This window comes from Podarcis filfolensis (assembly GCF_964270895.1).
Source record: "Podarcis filfolensis genome assembly, chromosome: 12".
NCBI lineage: Eukaryota > Metazoa > Chordata > Lepidosauria > Squamata > Lacertidae > Podarcis > Podarcis filfolensis.
The window spans coordinates 4,849,063-4,869,021 of record NC_139614.1 but is presented as its reverse complement, the minus strand read 5'-3'; the positions used below and the strand labels follow the sequence as shown (position 1 = coordinate 4,869,021).

The following is a 19,959-nucleotide window of genomic DNA, read 5'->3' as shown; positions in this document are numbered from 1 at the left end:
AAACTGAGCAACAGTATTATTATTTTTAGTGTAATACTTGGTTTATTTCTCTCACAAGTTACAACTGGGCAAAACTAATTCTGCTTAGTGAAAAACATTGGAAAAAGTTACGTTTTAAGTCACAAAAGCAATCTGAATGCAGAGATTACCACCTTATTAAACATTAAGTTTCAACTTTGTAAGGGTTATTTTATAGTGAGTGTTTAGAAAAAGTAGGTTTTCTGAAGTAGTATGTTAAACAAAGCTTTAGGAACTTTTTTTTAGTAGAATAAACATTTTTTGGCAAGGGTGGGTGGGTTATTTTAATTCAACTTTGATCTTTATACTGGTCACACCCTGTGGCAGAACTCTAGTCCACTTGAAAGTTTGTCTAAATTGGGCTTTTTTCTTTACACTAAAGCTTCCTTTTTCCCAATCAGACGAGATCTTTTAAAAATAGGGTGTTGATTCCATCAAATGTTAGTCACATAGGGACATTTTTCCAGATAGCATTGATTTAGTTAAAATTAAGAGATAAATGAACCATCTTTACACTACAATGAAACTTTTGTACCCCAGCCCTTTCCCATAATTATACTCTTTTGTGTGCAGTCTCTACTGGATACAGGTATGAATCTCTCTCCTGAAATCTGTCCTTGCACAGACAATTTGTTCACCTTGCTCTACATGTAAGATGAAGTAAGTATTTTTACATGAGTGTATGTCTGTCTGTCTCACACACAGGACTTCTCTTGGTCTGAATCAGGTAGAGTTAAGTAGTGTAGCTATAGTACAGCAAAGTAAGGGCAGCAAAAGACCCATAGAACTCATATTATTTGGGAGAGAGGAGGCTAATCTTTTGGGGGGCCACATTGACCCATAATCAACCTTCCCGTGAGTAGCAAGAACTGCACTTCTCGAGGCTGCTTTCCAATAAATTATTTTACACTATCAGTTTTTTATTATTATTAAATTTAGTGATGTCAAATTTTGTGAGGGTATTGGAGGTCACAGAAGTGGGACACAAGTTTGTCACCCCTGTTCGAAAGAAACGTTAATTCCTTTTGAAGAGGAATTTCTATTTCTTTGTTCTCTTGAATAGGTCTGCCTCTTCTCGCATTGTCCACCTGCCCCTGATTAGTGCAGCACTGACTTCTGGGCAAGAAGGTTTTTCCCAGAAAGCTTATGAAGAGAAAACCGTACTATGTATATGTGCTGCCGAAGCGAGCACGAGAGAACCGTACTATGTACAGACTAGTTTACCAGCTAAGAAATGCTTCAGTAAATATCTGAAGGCCAAACTCAAGGTGACATTAAATGCACCTTTATATTTCAGATATTAAAAAATGCAAATAGCATCAGCCAGCACCAGCGAAGAATTTCTTCCTCAAAGCAAATCCTAGCTTCAGAAAATTTCCTGAAACAAAGCAGGGGAGTAATGAGTTAATTCCCCAGCTTTATGCCTGTTCATCTCAATAACTGGGATCCTTCCACCATACATATTTTAAAAATGCAAATAAAATGTTAAAGATATCTTCACAAATTGTATTTAACACCCATTCTTCCTATGTATCAGGGAAGGGGAGAGAGAATAATCCCCTCTTGCAAGGCTGTATTTTTCACATCTCTGGAACAGCGATGTAACATAAGATTATAGTGCCTGGAATGATTTACTAACATAAGATGTGTTTGCAAAGTTTGTTAAAGGAGATTAGACAGTGTACAAATTAATCATAAGCCATATCCATGTAATACCACAGGATTTTATCCACTATATAAAGGGCACATTAAGCAATATTTGAAAGCAAAATCTCTGCATTTCAGCCAGTTCTGAGGTAGTTGTATTTCTGCGGGAAAACGATACTTTAAAAAACTTTTTAAAATTCCACACAATTAATTAACTTTGCAATAGTCGAATGTGTTCAATTGTGTCTGGTGGCAAACCTAGCTGATCCACTAAATTGATAGTTTTTTCCTTTAGCCAAGTAAACACTGGCTTTTTGGAATCAGGGCCACCTTTTCTCTTCCTGCAACATTCTTCTTGGGAGGATCCAGTCCTGCTATCATTTCTGCAGCACTGTCCACTAAACTCAATGCCGTTTTCAGAGATTCTTCCCCCTGTAGTTCCATCATGCTGTTTCTCAGGTAAGAGGGCATGACCGAGGTCCATATCCTCAATAGTATCCATCAAGTCTTCAACATGGGGCTGCAGGTGGGTAGAGTTAAGACTTCTAAACACAGATTCTTCGTATTTTCCCAATTCGTTCAGCAGGTCAGTTACCTCACTCAGCACTCCAGAACTGCATCCATTGTGCTGACACCAGAACGAAAGAGCACTATAAAAACAAAGTTAAAAATGGATCTTGCATGAGACCACATGTAAATAAGAAGACAGCTTTAAAAAAAAATTATCCCCCTCCCATATTTATTCTCATTCATAAAGGGCAACTGAGCAGAACATTAATCTAGAATAGTTTTGTATTCCAATTTGGAGCGCCGTATAAGAATTCTACAAATCACCATGGTACCAATCAAATAACCTTTTTCTAGTACGGTGTATCATTTCCTGCTTTCTATCTAGCAAATGCCTGAGATACTCATTATAATGGAATCAAGTTCCTACAGCCCATGATAGTTGGGGGAAATCAAGAGACAGGAGACAGTCTTTGCTCAGAAATGGCAGGCATGGAGTACAGTGGTATCTCTAGTTCGTTCCGGAGGTCCATTCTTAACCTGAAACTGATCTTAACTAGAAGCATGCTTTCGCTAATGGGGCCTCTTGCTGCCGCTGCACCATTGGCACACGATTTCCATTCTCATCCTGGGGCAAAGTTCTCAACTCGGGGCAACTCTTCCAGGTTAGCGGAGTTTGTAACCTGAAGCATTTGTAACCTGGGGCATTTGTAACTTGAGGTACCATTGTAGTCTAAAAATTTCCTCCTTCCACAGTGCATCCTATAAGGCACCTTCAGTGGAGGTCTACATGGAAGAGGCTGCCTCCAGGTTTCATAGCAGCACGGAAGGACAAGTTGGCTGTAGCTTTCAAATGCTACAAACCAAACGGACTACTGTTGCCATCTTTTTCTGTTCTCCAGTAGCTCAAGTTCAACAGAGAGTGACATTGTATCAGGACAAGTGGCTATATTAAGGGGTGAGGAGCCTTTTTGGCTTCACAGGAGAGATCCTTATCTGTCCTCCTGTCAATCACCGAACATCACAATGGCATCAGGTGATCTGGTGACAAGTCCCATTGTCAGAACTTCAAAGTAACCTGCAGGAAGCAAGGTGCTGGTAAGATGGAAGGGGATTTTGTTAGAATGAATTTCAATGCAAAACCTTCTTGATCGTGAAGAGGTTTACATTAAATCCTACCGAATTGAGTAGGATTTAACGCACCCCCATCAGCTGATGAGCAAGGTGTTAAATCCTGCTGTGTTGGCTGTGCACCCCAGTTCCCTGCAGGATGTGACGATAAAGAATGGATAAAAAGTTAAGTGTTCATAATTTAAATGGGCACTATATTAATAGATATATTTCTCTGGTGGAGGTCTGCTATCAGTTTAACAACTTGTACAATTAATTTCCATTCCTTTTTTTAAAATGCTGCTTTACTACATACCTTATGGTTCCTTTGAGTTGGCCACATGAGATCATCTTCCTTGCTGCTTCTTTATACCCCTGATTAAAACCCTGTTGAACTGTCAGCAGTTTTCCAGCTTCTGCTCCCTCCCTATAGCCTTCCTTTGAGCAAAGAGATCAAAATCACATTAACAACTAGGATGTAAAAAGAAACAGTACAGTACTCATCAGTATCTGCCTGGCTTATTCAAATAAGCCATCATGAAATGAGGTCCATCTGCAGTTATAAAAATGTTTGCTCTAGAGGTGTGGCTTACACATAATATGTGTGCCAATCATGTAGCTTTAAAAAGTCAACCTCATCATGAAAAAAGTGCTTCTGGAGCAGACAGAGGATATTCGGCACAATAACAAAAGTGTGAGATCTTTTTCAGCCCTTCCAGTTGCATGGACTGAACAAATAAAAAAAAAAAGAAAGAGGAAAATTGAATCTTTGATTATATAGCATGACACAAGACAGTGCATTATTAACAGTTAAGCTATCCTTGTGGATTGCCGTTAGTTTCATCTGAAAATGACTTTCTCTGCTTAATTCCAGAACTATGTTTCTCCCAAACAGAACACTATAGCTGACCCTTAATCCTCTGATCAGCAACTCTGCAGTGAAGGCCAGTGAGCCAAGGCTCTCCCTTTTCCCCAATATGGATTATCTTCTCCCTGCAACCAACACATCCTCCCTACACCTTATTTGCCTCTGCGCTGACTGAGGTGTGTCGGAGTATGTGTGGACCTGCTAAACCTTCTAAAGGCTAATCCAGCTTGGAATCTCAATAGCTATTTTTTTATGTCAATGATGTGGTCAATCCCCAACCCAAACCATATAATTACTTTGACTCGTTTCTCCATGGTGCTCTTCCATTCTTTCTGAGCTATGTCCATTTCATCTGCATCTTCATCAAATACATCTTCTCTGTGCTGGCTGACTGCAGCTTGCACCCAGGACATCTTGTCTGTGCTAATAACCGTGAGGAGGGCTATGGGCAGAAGCAGCTGAAGTCTAGCAGGGTGGTAAGCTTGAGCAATCAGACTGAAACCTGCAGGGAAATGACACCTATTGAAACAAATGTTTGCATATAAAATACATCTGATAATGTGTGTATGTTGAGAAGTTCAGCACTTGCACTAAGTAATGAAGGGAAAGAGACCAGACCAGCTTTTGCTGGTGAATAAGGTCCATGATCAGGAACTTCCTGCAGCCAACCAGAAGCCGCACTTTGGAAGTCGAACGATTCGGAAGTTGAACAGACTTCTGGAACAAATTCTGTTTGACTTCCGAAGTATGACTGTATACTTTTATTAACTCCTCTCTTCAAGGAACAGAGAAAAAGGCAATGGAACTTAAAACCTTCACACTCCTTGCAGGGTCACAACAGACTTTGTGTTGATCAAAACCATGACTTATGAGGCAGCTTGTTTGTGAGCTGCACTATTGGCATGATGAGGGAGGGGAGAAGAAAGTGTCTTCTCAAGAAATGGCCACCAGCAGCCCAACTTTGTCACTTTTGAGGTAGCAGATACTTCCAACTGCTGTGTCTTCATACCCCAAGAGAAGCTTTGTAATACATTAAAGACTAACGGAATTTATTATGGCCGATGCTTTTGCAGAATACAGTCAACCTTATCAGATTCATGGAAGTCTTAGCTGACATATGGGAAGAGAGGAAATGAATAGGAAACAAGAGGTCCAAAAGTTCATGGATTTCATGCTCCCCCCCCCCCATATATCCAGGTGTAACAGCTAAGAAGAACACTTCATTGCGCTGTTGCAGTGGGCTCCATCTGGGAAATTTATAGCAGAGTAAATCTGTCAGCATTTAATGTACGAAAAGGTGTTCTTGTTTTATAAAGGGTTTTCCAAGGGTTTCCAGAGGTTTAGACGGCGTTTGCTGGCTTTTCCAAATCTATGCAATTTCACATAACCCCTGAGTAAATGGGTAGTTTCCTGTAGTACATATGACAAAACTTTTTTTTTAAGGATTGAGAGACTAATGCAGAACAAATAAAGGTTCTTCAATATTCTCTCACTCTCTCTATAATTATAATTTTATTATTTATACCCCTCCCATCTGGCTGGGTTTCCCCAGCCACTCTGGGCAGCTTATATAAAATAAGTGTACAGTGGAGATATAGAGAAAGTCAGTATGGAAGTTAATTTGCAGGTGTTGCAAAAGTCAGTGTGAATGTTAATTATCCACTGCATGATTCATTCTGTTGTTCTCAACAGGTTTTTTTTTTGCCAGTAGTTAACCTGACTTCCTCTTGGAGCAACTGTCCAATTTACTGTTACAGGTGAAAGGGACTCTTTTCTGTTTAGCTAAGTGTAGCAGAGTGGAAAAATAGTATTTTCTTCAGTATGCTCCAGTTGCTCCAGTTTATTAAGACATTTCCCCACCACCAGCAGGAATTTCAGGAGCAATTTCCTGGCAATTTAAGAAGAGCCTACCCAAAAGATTAGTGTTTCCTAGCAACAAGTTAGGAGCATCTGGATTGATATCGATTTTTTGTTACTATTACATCATTTTGATGTTTTTATTCTCAAAACCCTGTGCTGGGATATTTAAAGGACAGAACACAATGATTATCAGCAGCTAAAAAAATCTATAGCTTTATAGCACTTACTGTCCTTGAACTGCAGTCCAGTCTTATGCATGTTTACTGAAAGCTTGCTTACTTGGAAGGCTTACTAAACATGTTGGGTCAGTCTTTAGTCGGTCTTCCAGGTAAGCAAGCAAGCTAATGTGACAATCACAGAGGACAAGCCTGGGTCAAGGTTAGTTACTGTCTGAGACAAGGCAAGGATATTCCTGTGCAAATTAAGAATATGCTCAAGAATACCTTTCAATTCACCAGAGTATTTCAGGCATACATTTGGTTTGGGGGGAGCTGATCATCTAAAAGCAGTAGAAGAACCTGGATTTGTACATACTGTGGTGTTTGCCACTCTTTAAGTGTGCCACCCATTAGGAGAACCACAGGTAACTTCTGTTCAACAATTAAAGACATGTTCAACTTCTTGTTTCTAGGAATAATAAAATATTAAGTTCTCTTTCCAAGTTATTTGGGGAAACTTTTGTAGCTTAAACTTTGTACATGGCATTATTCATGGTGACTATACAATTATAGAACTCCTTTCTTAGGGAAACCTATTGAACTCAGTCTTTCTAGTCTTTCAAAAGGACTATTGAAATGTTAGGAAACTACCCTTTTTCCAAGTCAAACCCATTGGTCCATCTAGCTCAATACTGTCAATTATTTCAGCAGCTCTCCGGGGCAACAGACAAGCCCCCCCCCCCCAACAATCAGTCCTGGATATGCTGGGGCTTCAACTGAGGAGCTTCTGCATGCCAAACTTATTTTACCACTGAGCTATGTTCTTACCCTACCACACTTTTGAAAGAAAGCGGCACCACTGCTATGGTTGTGGATAGATTTGCATTTCCCTCCCCACCAGAAGCTAGAGTTGCCATACAGCATGTGCTGTAGTAAAAAAAACTGGACAGTTATCTGACACAATCCTAATTCATGTTTTGCTTCTGCTATCTGCCTTGGTGGAATTAATGTCAGAATGGGGTGCTCCTAAGCAGCACCATTCTTCTTCCAGCAAAGGAGCACAAGAACCTTCTACTTCCTGCTACCAAGAAGCTATAACAATGGTAAGGAGTGTCCGTACAACAGGCTTGTAAAAAAACAAGACTTACAACACTCCCACAACTTTGCAGGATTTGAAGCCGTTCCTTATTTGCAAGCCACACAGCCTAAAATCTGAAGCTCCAGAAACCTTGCCTCTAAAAAAAGCTCTCCTTTATACAACCCACAATGCCTATGCAAGGTGTACATAATTTAAAACTAATTTCAACTCTGGTTATTCTGGTGGTTCAAGTGAATGGAGAAATAGTTCACAGAGAAACCTTTGTTTTCCAGGAGTTGCCCTCACTTTTTCCATTTCCCTCATCAATATAGAGTGACAGCTTTTGAGGGCAGCATAGCAACTCTCGTCGGAACACAAAATGTATAAATTATGCACCTGTCATTTTCTGTGGGTGGAGAGGCATTTCCACTGAATGGTGTTGCTAAACTGCAGTCAATTCCTAGCATTATGATTCACTCTTTTATAAGACTAGTGTTCAAATGTGTGTGCATATAAAATGCAACACTGTTCCAGTAATACTAAGACTCCAAATCTGTTTTTGGGGAAGAGAAGCCTGTAGCAGACAGAACTGTACCTTCATCTTTACCAGTGCAATGCGTCTGGTTCCATAGTGCAACAGTTTGCTGTGCGAGAAATGACTTTATACCTGTGGAAGGAGCTAGTCTCCTTGACTAGTAAGAGTCATGATCCTAAAAGCTAGACATTTTCATCATCCTGTACTTTAGTTGTTGTGCTCTTGATTGTTGTTTCCTGTTCCTACTTGGAGAGTTTTGATTTGCTTGGTCTGTCGAGTGAAGAGTGGCTGTTTGCTTCATGGTTGTAGTGTTGTTGACACCTGTACATATGACTCAAACTAGCATGAGCTTTTTGAAGAACCAAAGGAAAGCACACACTCTTACTCATCACAGCCTTAGGCAGCCACCCCTTCTGCCTCCCAGGAAGATCACAGCAAGGTGCCAGAGCAGATGCAGGGAACTTGCTTCCGTACCCTCTATACATAAAAGAACCCACTGCTCCAACTGCCATTACCTGGGATTGTAGAGATGAAATGAGGCAATCTATGGGCTCTGCCAGCAGCTAGGTGGCCAAGAATCACTGGATGCCTGCACTTGTTTCCTCTCAAGAAGAAAATCTTAGCAATGTTGTCTCCATCAGTCAGCAAAGGAGCAGCTTCTGAAATGCTAGTTTTCCTCTTACTTCCCCAATCCTTTTTCTTTTTGTATAGTATTTGTTAGACCATGGGTAGGCAAACTAAGGCCCGGGGGCCAGATCCAGCCCAATCGCCTTCTAAATCCAGCCCACGGACAGTCCGGGAATCAGCACGTTTTCACATGAGTAGAATGTGTCCTTTTATTTAAAATGCATCTCTGGGTTATTTGTGGGGCATAGGAATTTGTTCATTTCCCCCCTCCAAAAAAATATAGTCCGGTCCCCCACAAGGTCTGAGGGACAGTGGACTGGCCCCCTGCTGAAAAAGTTTGCTGACCCCTGTGTTAGACTCTGAACCTTCATGTAGGTACTGTCTTCTATAAGTGTTAAATAATAAAAATAAATACATGCATCATGTGCACGATGGGAAAATGGTGATCTGTGGGTGGTAAGTGGAGATTGACCCTTTTGAGCGTTGTTTAGAATTATACCTAACTTGGCCTCTCCTTTATCCACCTCTGAGATGTGCTATCTTCCATGGTGCAACTGCACTACTGCAGGCATGTCAACAACATCCCTTTCACCAGTATATGTGGCAGACCTTCACTGGTAGGTATATCATTTAAAATGCAGTATACTGCTAACACAGGATGGAAAGTGTAAGACATCAGACTGTTGCTCCTACAAATAGTATCAGCATCAGAGTCAAGAAAAGGAAGAATAAAAACACTGCCTATAGAAGACCACTTGACAATAGTGTAGATAATTGACACATGTACTTTTATGTCTATATACACTACCTTAGCCACAAGATTAGTCTCTTTCCATTCCAGAGACGCCTGCTTCAAGGGGCCCAGTTAATGCTTTCTCTTTTAAGCCTGGATACCGCAGCAGTCTTTGACTCAGTGGTGGCTGGGGATGCTCTTTCTCTGGGCCATCTTCTCATGATCTGTGGCCTTCCCCACCATGGCTCTCCTGTATTGCTGGCACTGGAAGAAGGGAGCCAGCTGCAGCCCCAACATGGAGCCCTCTTGCTTGCTTTCCCTCAGAGTCAGTCCCCCAACAGGGACCCCTGAGACACGTCTGGCCTCTCACCCATCAACAGACCCTACCCCACATTTATTGGCACCAGGCATTGAACAGAATTGTTTGCGGCTAGCATTTCTCATGCCTGAGGCTTGAAGACCACAGAGTGGCAGAGACAGAGAGAGAGGGAGATGCTACTCTGCACAGGAACCAAAGCCAGTGCTGGATGCACTAGCAGGTCAATATGGGAACTTATACTGGAGCCTACTGCTCAGTACACTATTGCCCAGCCTTTCTTAACCTTGAGTCCCCAGGTGTTGCTGGACTACAACTCCCATAATCCCTAGCCAGCACTGCCAGTGCCCCAGGGATGATGGGAGATGTAGTTCAAGAACACCTGGGAGCCCCCGTGGCGGGAGAGACGCTCCCCGCTTGAAGCCTTGGAGAGCTGCTGCCGCCGCTGCCCGAGGTTGAGAAAGGCTGCTCTACACTGACCGGCAGCAGCAGCTGCTCTCCATGGCCTCAGGCGGGGAGTGTCTCTCCTGCCACGGGGGGAGCGAAGCGGGGGCCTTCTGCACGCAAGGCAGGTGCTCTGCCGCTGGACGGCGGCCTTTAGCCTAGTCGGGGGGGGGGACACACCCGGTTTCCCCACCCCACGCCTTCCCGAGGCGGGGGAGTCGTTTAATGGCGGACTGGCGGTCGGAAAGGGATACCTGCCTTTCCAGTCACTGGCTCAACCGGCTGCCGTCCTGGGGAAGACGGGGGTGCTGCTGCTGGTGCCGGCGTCGGAGAGAGCGAGCGGGTCAGCCGTCTTTCCTCCGGCCCCGTCGGAAGGCCTCCCAGGGGCGGGGGCTGCGGGGCTCGAGGCCGCCTCCTCCTCTCGCTCCACCCCGACGCCTCGTTCATTGAAACCCGGACGATCCTCCCCCTCCGGCGGCGCAGAGCGGCGGCTGCGGGCGGAGCCTTCGCCTGAGGCGGGAAGGCGGCTTGGCGCGCGGGGCCCCCCTTACCTCTCTCTCTCCCTCCCTCAGGAAGGGCCTACGGAGCCCAGCGGCGCCTGAGGAGAAGCCGACACCCGCCCCGCCACAGAGAACCGCGGCCGCGTCTCCCGCCCCCGAAAGCGGCCCGGAAGGCGCTCGAGGCGGCGGCGGCGGCGGCGTTGGGTTGTTTTAGGCCCCGCCTCGCCCCCTTCCTCCGCCTCGGCTGCGTCGGGAGGAGGAGCGGGAGGAGCTGGCTTCGACCAGGGCGCGCCCGCCAGCCAGCCAGAGACTGAGGTGCCGCCGGCCCGGGAGCTGCAGGCAGGCAGGCAGGCGCAGGCCGCGTCGAGCTGCGTCCCCGTCCCCGTCCTCCTCCTCCTCTTCCCCGCGCGCCGCTCCTGGCCCTTCCTCAGCAGGTGAGACGGGCCCGGCCTGCCCTCCCTTCCCGGTCGCGCCTCGACTTGGCCCGACCCCGGCGGCGGCGGGGGACCCGGGCGAGGCTGCAGGCGGGGTGGCCGCCCTGCGCCCGGGGGAAATAATAAGGGTGGTGGGGCGGCCTAGTGGTCGAGGGCGTGCAGGCGGCTGTCCTTCTCGCCGCCTCGGAAGGCCGAAGGGGTTTTCTCTGCCCGCCTCGGCGTCTCTGCGGGGTTGTTGTGCATTGGGGCGGGGGGTTTCTGGGGGCTGCTGGGCTCGCCTTCAGCAAAGGGGCTGCTGTCTTTTGGGGGGTCCCGGGAAGCGTCTCGCCTTTCGGCCATTATCTCTCCGCAGGGCTGGACTGGCTGGGGCGGAGGGTCTTCCTGGGCTTCGGAGGCCGGTCTCCCGTTTGGGGCCGGGGGCTCTCCCAAGAACAAAGAGAGCGGACTCGGCTGGATCGGGCTTGGGGCGCCGCCGAGGTCAGGCTCCTGTTTCCCGCACTTGCCAGCCAGGTGCTTCCAGGAATCTCGCGGCCGACCTGCGTGTGAAAGTGTACACGCAACACACACACACACACGCACCCCTTGCTGTCTGTCATGTGTACCAGGTAGTGCTTGGTGCACTAGCTCTGAATACACAACTTCCGTTAACCTGCGGTGGTTAAAGAACTGTTGCTGGATCCCTCCATCCCCCACGAATTAGCGTAATCTCTTTCACAAAGCCATCTAAGCCACTTGACTGCTTAATGTTCTGAGGCTAAATTCCTTCAATATAAAGTCAGGTTCCGGGTCCCTTCTTGACACCTAAGGCATAATTTGTCCAGAGCATGGGGGGGGGGGAGAGTTGCTCCCCTTCCACCCATTACCCCCCTTCTATGCTGCATTGTTGTTGACAAGATCCAGGCTACTGCTGTACTGCTTGCTGAAATACTTGGGTATTGAGGACAGGATTAGAAGCAGGAGCTTAGATGGCCTCCCTCCTCTGTGAATAAATGTTCCACTCCTGAGTCTGTAGGGAAGCGGAGCTTCTTGAAGAGTGCTGGGTGTGTCATTAGGCTTAGTTAGGCTGCTGCACTCAAGCCAAAGTCATCATGAGAAAGGCATTTTCAAATGTAAGCGTTTTCAAAGTTTACAGGGATACTTAAGGATTTCATATACTTACTGTACTTGCTGACCTTAGACATGTAATTTGGAAATCTGTTCATTTATACAAAGTGAGCCATCCTAAGCGCAGGAAACCTACTCTGTAGATTCTGGAATTTGTACTGCTAAGTATGCGAATTTATCATAAGAAGTTATATGGGTGAATATCCTGCATACCTTAATACAGTTGAATTGCCTTGAATGCAGCTTTACTGCTCTTTCCCATTGCTGAAAGGACCTTGGGATACAAGACTTGCTGAGCATAAATTAGCTGTATGTAAGACATTCTGAGTACAGAGCTTAGGAGAGTGCTTAATTACTGATGTAATTTCAGTGTGACTCCATTGTTTGCATTCATCCTTTACTAATTTTTTTTTGTTATACTTGAGACGCTGAGATATCATTTAGTTTGAATACTAAGTTTTCTAAGTGCCTACATTCCCCCTTCCTTAACTGGGTCAAAGGAAAAAAATATTGATTCCTTCTATATCTAAATTTTCAAATGCTGTGAAAACATTTGCATAACTCCATTTCAAGCTAGTGAATTTTGTCTGTAGCTAAGTGTGTTTGCAAATTCTAAATTACATATGCCTTGTAGAGTCTGTTGGATTAGTAAAACAGTTCTAGCAGCAGATGCTTGGGTAGTGAAAACAGCAACCACAACCAGCACCAGACCACTGGTACTTGCTTTCAAAACGTTCAAGAACTTTTAACAGTAGAGTATGCCCAGTTGTAGAAACTCAGATATATAAGCTAATCGCCAAATGGCACCTTAAACCTAGGTTACGGTTGCCACAACAGAATGTCTAGGTACCTTTTTTATGAGTTTACAACTCATTAAAACATAAAAGAAAACAAAGTCAGGCTTCAAGGGAAATATTTCAGATCCTTCTCCAACTGACATTTTGCTTTCCCCATATTTATTTACCCATTTATTTTATATAGCTCTCCCATAGCAGAAGTACGGTACTCTAGGAAGCCAGTGTGTTGTAATGGTTTAGAGTGCTAGACTAGGACCTGAGAGATCAATGTTCAAATCCCCCCTCGGTCATGAAGCTCACTGGGTGATCTTGGGCCAGTCACAGCCTCTTAACCTACCTCACAGGATTGTTGTAGGGATTAACTGGGGGAGGAGGTGAACCATGGAATCCTTTGAGGAAGGGGGGGATATAAATAGAATAAATAAGTTCTTCTGCTTACCTGCTTAAGAAAGCTTGGGGGGGCAGCCAGGTGGAGATGTCAGTCATCAACTTGGCATCCAGAGATCTCCACATGGTCACAATTGGACCCATGCCAGTAGCAAAATGCGTCTTGCTAATTTCTAACACTGAATGCCCCTACTTAAATGTGTAGCTATGGGCATATTCGGACTATTTTTGGATTGAAGTCAGTCATGTACCAGAAAATTCAGGTCACACAGTTAGTTGATTTGATGCTCTTCTGAAACAAACTTGCCCCCTCTGCCCCCCCCCCCAAAAACCCCACAAATTGTGGGATAACAACATTTGATTCAATGTTGAATAAACGCCTTGCAAACTAATTGGAATTAATGCTCAGTAAATAGCCAGCTTTGCCCAACCTCCCTGCAAACTTTTTGCAAACAAATCAGGTTGAATGCTTAATAAACAGGGTGTCTGAAAGCAACCTAGTTCTCCATTACCCAGTTTCTAAAATTTAACAGTATTGTGTTATATTGAAGTCTTACAGGTTTGCACTGCACAAGTTTGTAGAATGGTATACCAAGTCTCACTTTCAGCACTGCCTGGTATTGACAGCCATGAGAATAACATGCTTTTAAATTAGAACTTTAGCAACCCAGCAGAAATTCTTGTTCAGCCCATGATGAAATCCTTAATATCTTTTCTGCTCTCCATTACTACTTTAGAATAAATCTTACAACTTGAACTTAAAAAAGCTTGTGCTCCCCAAGACCTCATTGAATCAGAATTGTTGAGTTGGGAGCCACTTGTCTCCAGTATATGTGACATCATCTTATTCCAGTGTCCTCATCCTTTTGCCATTTTTGTCCCCTGGGATCAGAGTTCTCAATAAGAGAGTTCAAATTAACTAGGCTTCGCTACCTTGTCAGCCACACACTGTGAAAGGGGTTAAAAAAAAGTGAGTGTACATCCCTGCATATGCTCAAAGCTGGAGATGGACAATGAAGGTGCCTGGATGTCCCTCCGTCCTTGATAGGTGCTCAGAGCACCCTTTGGACACAGACACAGAAGAAGCCTTTTCCCTCTCTCCAAAGAGTGTGTGTGTTTTTCTGTTCTCTGCTCCAAACTTAGACCTAGAAAGAGGAGCAGTTTCTTTGACCGTGTGGTTGATATGAGATGTAGTATGTGATTGTGGGCAACACCCTGGGCCTTGTGGGAAGGGTGCATGTATGTCTCGGTGCTGACAAATTTGCAAGTAGGGCAAGCCAAAACTTGTTGAGCCCTGCATTTGGTAACAGTGAGAAAGAAAGGGCCCTACCAATGAGTTTCAAGAGAGCTGAATGCCAGGGAGAGGGGACTCTTAAGACCAACCAGGAGTTCCCTTTGTGTGGAGGAGCTCTACGTTAGTGATGGGTGGAAAGTAAATTTGGATCTACTAGTAGATCTCTGGGTGGTAAGGATTTAAGCAGATTGGACAGGCCCACTCCTGCACTACACAGCTATGTCAGCATGTGCATAGGCCGGGCCTCTCCTCATGGTTGCTGCATTCTTTGGGAGCGGTGCAGTTGACTTGTTGCCCCCTCACACATGATGCAAAGGGGGTTTGCCTGCATCTCCCTAATGTGAAAGGCATCCCTGACAACTCTGGGAGGGATAGGCAATCATGGCATATGCAAACTTCTGTCTTATAAGTGTCTTCAGTGGGAAAAGAGGTGTAAACTTTACGTCTTGTTGGAGAAATACTAGGAAAGATTTCTAAAATGTATTTTTGCTTCCCTGGGATCTTGTTTTGGGGGACCTGGAACATGTGCTGGACTTTTGTTTTACTGATTGCTGTAGTTCAGCTATGTGAAGTGTTCCAGAGCTGATGAGAACAGGCGGCATTGAACAAGTCTTGCTAAAGGCAGGGCAGATATACAGAGGCAGCCCACCTGCTGTCTTAAGTCTTTAGATTATGAATTGTTAAATGCCCCACTTGCCCTCAAAACTACTTGTATAGAAGGCAATTGTAGGGAGAGAGAAAACTGAGAATGCTTTGGCCCAAGGCCACACTCTGACTTCATAGTTAAGCTGTGATTTGAAGTAGTCAAGGCTCTATCAACAAGACTATGTTCATGAGTCTTGCTCTTGTACCACATCTCCAACTTCCATTATAAATGCATACATTCCTAAAATGGAAACCACAAAGCGATTCTCTTTCTCTCTTTGGCCTGCATTTAATTAATCGGGAAAATGCAAGGTGGAATAAGACATTGAGAGTTTCTGCCTAACACTTACTGTGTTGATAATTGATCAAATTATTTTGCCATAAAATACCTTTGCTACCGGGGGGAAAAGACAAGCTTCAGTTACATTGTCAACTTACTGCACTGGCTATAATGAATCTTAGACAAACTTGCCAGGAGTATTACATTTCTTTGTTTGAAATGGAAGTAACATAGTCAAACAAAGAAAATAGTCATTTTACAGTCCTTTTAAATGCACAAAAAACAGTATTTTAATGCCTTTTATCGACTTTTAAAATGTTTTTCTCAATTTCATTTTCAGTATATAGTATACCTGTACTGGGCCTTGGATTTGTATGTAACAAATCTTTTCATTAAATTTATCTCTAAGCTAAAAATATTTCTCTTAAGAGTTGTTAGGCTGTACCTGCTAGCAACAACATGGGGAAGTTGTTCTAATCTTCTTAACACTTACATTTGTGTATTCTAAACTTGGATTTCTTGTGAGGATGTGCATAATCCTGTGCTTTACATATTAAGTTTTATCCAAAACACTTTGTGCTTTTGTACAGATTGGTGTCACTACCTCCTTTCTTCCTATGAAGCTATTAGGGAGAACTCTCTGGTTCGTAATCAAACTGGTAAATAACCTCCTCTCAATCTGAAGTAATGTGGGTGACTATGAGACAGAATGTCTTCTTGTTTGCTCCTTGGCTATAGGATGCTCTCCATTAAGAGGCTCACCTGGTGCCTATTCTAATGGGGGGGGGGGTGTCAGCCAAAAACTTTGTATTCTCTCAGGTCATTTAGCACCATTTTCTGTTACCAACATTTGTCAGATTTCCTTCCACTGCAATAATATTTCCATCTGGGTATGCTAATGGCTGTTGCAGTGAACACAGTGTGAAGGGAAGATGTCCAGTAGACAGGCACCAGGGAGTTGCAGTGGCTTGGGATGAGTCACGAAGCAGTTGTGAATAAATACGTCCCATTCATGCATCACTTGTTGATTTCAGTAAATACCAATGTATCTAGGCTGCGGAATAAAATGTGAAACTTCCATTGTAATACATTGAAGGGTAGGATATAAATACCCATGGTAACTCTTAAACCAGAAGCAGTGGGCCTTTGGCCCTCCAGATGTTGCTGGACTCTTCCCCCCATTAAGTGTTTTGATAACTTAGTTTATTAAATCACTAACATGCTCAGACTGCTCAAGTGATGGAAGAACAGTCATACTGTATTCCTGAATGGTGAGAACATTTTCAGAGTAGATTGCTTCATCCCTGCCAAAAATGATGGGATTTGCTATTTTGATGGCTTGCTTTGGGGATGTTAGCAGGTGTGGGGGGGGATGATGCCATTAGTAGGTATATGATAAATTGTCCCACTGCCTTGTGGTAATGATGCTTAGTGGTAAAGAGACTGAGGTAATGCATCTAGAAGGCCCCAATAGAAACCTCACTCTCCTTGGAGGTGGTGTTTGTCAAATTTGTTGGCTCTACTCCCCGTCTGACATGGTAATGTATGCAAAATTCTTCAAATATTCAAAATATTCATGCTAAAAATTATTATTAGCTTTGTGTCCCCAGAACATATTTTAGAAGCAGTAGGTATTGTCTACTGTTTAAAAGTGCCCTAGATAAACCACATGTTAAGGGAAGTAATGTCAGTATTTTAATTAGTTAGACAAGAGTAATTTGCCATTCTGCTATGCAGAACTTTATTCCAGTTTTTACAAAATTTGTATACAGCCCTGTTCCAAATATCTCAGAGCAACATATGTGGTACTTTCTCATTTTATCATCAAAATCCTTTTAAGCATAAGATAGTGAAGGTCTCCTTCACATTTAAGTTGTAAAATGTACACACTATACATCCAACTATGTGCATTTGACATGCACATTATACACTATAGCTATGCCAGAAAGTTGGGATGGACCAAATCTCCCTGCTGGGTACCTTGGAAGTCGAATGGAATCTGTTCCGGAAGTCCTTTCAACTTCCAAAACATTCGAAAACCAAAGTGTGGCTTCTGATTGGCTGCAGGAAGCTCCTGCAGCCAATCTGACGCCCTGGAAGCCCTGTCGGACATTCAGCTTCCAAAAATAGTTCGTAAACCGGAACAGTCACTTCCGGGTTTGCGGCGTTCCGAAGCCAAAACATTCAAGAACTAGACTGTTCGACTTCTAAGGTACGACTATACATGCTTCCATGTTGTGTGAAATGTCCCGGATTTAGGTTTCCATGTTCAGCCACTGCATCACACCAATACGTGGTCTGTAACAGCACTAAGCTGTTGAGATTCACATACATTTAAGCAGACTGTTACTGAAAACAGCACTTTCACAGACTTTGGCTGTAGATATCTTGCATTTTATTTTACACTCCATTGTGGCTTCTGTTTATGATCTTTCTCATGGGTAGGCAAACTAAGGCCTGGGGGCTGGATCCGGCCCAATCGCCTTCTAAATCCGGCCCACGGACGGTCCGGGAATCAGCATGTTTTTACATGAGTAGAATGTGGTTTTTTTATTTAAAATGCATCTCTGGGTTATTTGTGGGGCATAGGAATTTGTTCATTCCCCCCCCCCAAAAAAATATAGTCTGGCTGCCCACAAAGTCTGAGGGACAGTGGACCGGCCCCCTGCTGAAAAAGTTTGCTGACCCCTGTTCTTTCTGATTACTTCTTATGGCCTTTAGATTTACCTTTACTGTATATAGATGCTACTGTTAAGAAGTTAGTAGATGCAGTAGACCAGCCGGGGCATGCAAAAGTGCAGTCAAGCACTATGGTGATGGCATTCTCTTTCTGCCTCCAAACTGGTCGTGTTACATGACTCATAACAGTCATCTCTTTGCAGAGGGTGTTTTATTTTGTCTAGTTCTTCACAATATGGAGGAAGGTTTAGAACTGTGGACCCTGTTTCCACTTCAGCAATGATTAACAAGGATGAATACTTACAAATATGCATTTAAAAAAGCAGAACCATAAATTATATGTCTGGGTAGGCTTGCTTTAAAAAAAACAACTTTTAGCAAGCATCTCAAATAATATATCAGTGGTACCGGCCTAGTATTAAATATATGGCACCTGTAAAATACAAGTTCTGCAGATCCCAACAGTACTTTTGTATTGTAGTCCTCCTTCCTTGTAGTGGTAGGCAGCTTTTAGTTGCATAAGATCTTTAAGAGTCCAGTACTTGGCTGCCTCAGTTCTGAAAATATAACTGGTACAGTATGCGCTTTTACTGTTTCCAAGCAAACTGTCACAAAACTCTGTCGTCACTAATTTGACAACCTTATATGTAAATGCATATCCTATGAGCTTTGCATTCTATATAATGAGCTGGAAAGCAAATGTAAGCAGCCAAGTATATTAAAAAAAAGTATCATCTATGATACCCAACTTTTCTCTTGTAATAAGCTGTGGGCTAACAGAGATGCTGAATGTTGAATTCTACGCTTAGAGTGGTTTAGTACATACAGCATTTTAAAGGAAAAATTAAGTTTGTCCTACAAATGCCATTTATCCGTGCATACATTAAGCTGTGATCCTGTGCATGTTTCCCTGGGAATAAGCTCTCTTGAACACAGTAGCACTTCCTATGCAAGTTTGCTGAGAAGCATCAGTCCGCATAACAGTTAAGTGTATGTAAGTCGAACTTTCTGAATAGTCCTTGTATCTAAATGTATATACAGTGGTACCTCGGGTTCCAAACACTTCAGGTTACAAACTCTGCTAACCCGGAAGTAGTGCCTCGGATTGAAAACTTTGCCCCAGGATGAGAACTGAAACCGTGCGCCGGTGGCAGCGGGAGGCCCCATTAGCGAAAGCGCGCCTCAGGTTAAGAACGGACCTCCGGAACGAATTAAGTCCGTAACCCGAGGTACCACTGTATTCATGAATTGGCTAGCTACTCCCTTATTGGAATTAACACCACTCAACTTGGAATCTGTATTAGAAGTGGAAATCTGTCATCAGATCTCTCAACACTTCCGTTTTTAAAAAAGGAAAGGAAAAGCATCTGCTAGACCCCCAGAATAAACTAGCATGGCAGAGGGGAATGTTTGTAACTGCCTTTCCCATTCCCAGCTACTATTTGCTCTAGAGGGAAAAACATTAAGGTACCATACATATGTGGTGTGTGTATGTGTGTACACAGAAAGAACAAACAAGTGTGGTGTAGCAATTGAAGTGTTGGACTAAGACCTGGAAGATCAGGGTTTAAATCCCCACTTAGCCCTGGAGCTCACGGAATGACTTTGGGCCAGTCATTCATGTCTAAGGCTTGCACTTACATTTGCCTTGCTTATATTTTTTCCCAGATACTTCAAACCATGAAGGCTAAATTCAGACTTCACCCCCCTTTAAAAAAATTGGCGTGTTAGAGGACTTTGAACTAGTTTTATATGTGAATATATCCACAAAGCAGAAACAACTGGAAGAGTTGCAACTCAGTGGTAGATCACATGTTTTTCATACAAAAGGTTGCAGGTTCAATCCCAAGCATGTTAATTTTTTTATATCTAAAAGCTGAAAGCCATCCTTATTCAGAGAATAATTCTCTTTGCTTTATTCTGTTATGCTGAGCAGGT

The 19,959-nt window shown here is 43.6% G+C and overlaps 2 protein-coding genes across 4 annotated transcripts in view; one reads left to right on the top strand and one right to left on the bottom strand.

The window, feature by feature from the left end:
• Positions 1-22: 22 nt before the first annotated feature.
• On the bottom strand, positions 23-10,348 carry YAE1 (YAE1 maturation factor of ABCE1; the record flags this gene model as incomplete). Its single annotated transcript, XM_083578240.1, has 5 exons — positions 23-1,181; positions 1,224-2,315; positions 3,599-3,720; positions 4,447-4,652; positions 10,156-10,348. The coding sequence occupies 4 exons, from the start codon at positions 10,346-10,348 to the stop codon at positions 1,877-1,879; spliced, it is 960 nt and encodes a 319-aa protein (XP_083434366.1). The 3' UTR covers positions 23-1,181; positions 1,224-1,876.
• The window catches only part of RALA (RAS like proto-oncogene A), a 22,312-nt gene continuing 12,242 nt past the window's right edge, over positions 9,890-19,959 (top strand). Inside the window, exon 1 of one of the 3 annotated variants that reach the window (XM_083578309.1) lies at positions 9,890-10,029. The gene's annotated coding sequence lies outside the window, so the exon portion shown is untranslated. Of the gene's footprint in view, positions 10,030-10,718; positions 10,836-19,959 lie in introns of those variants that run through there. The other 2 variants (XM_083578308.1, XM_083578307.1) reach the window with 2 other exon arrangements.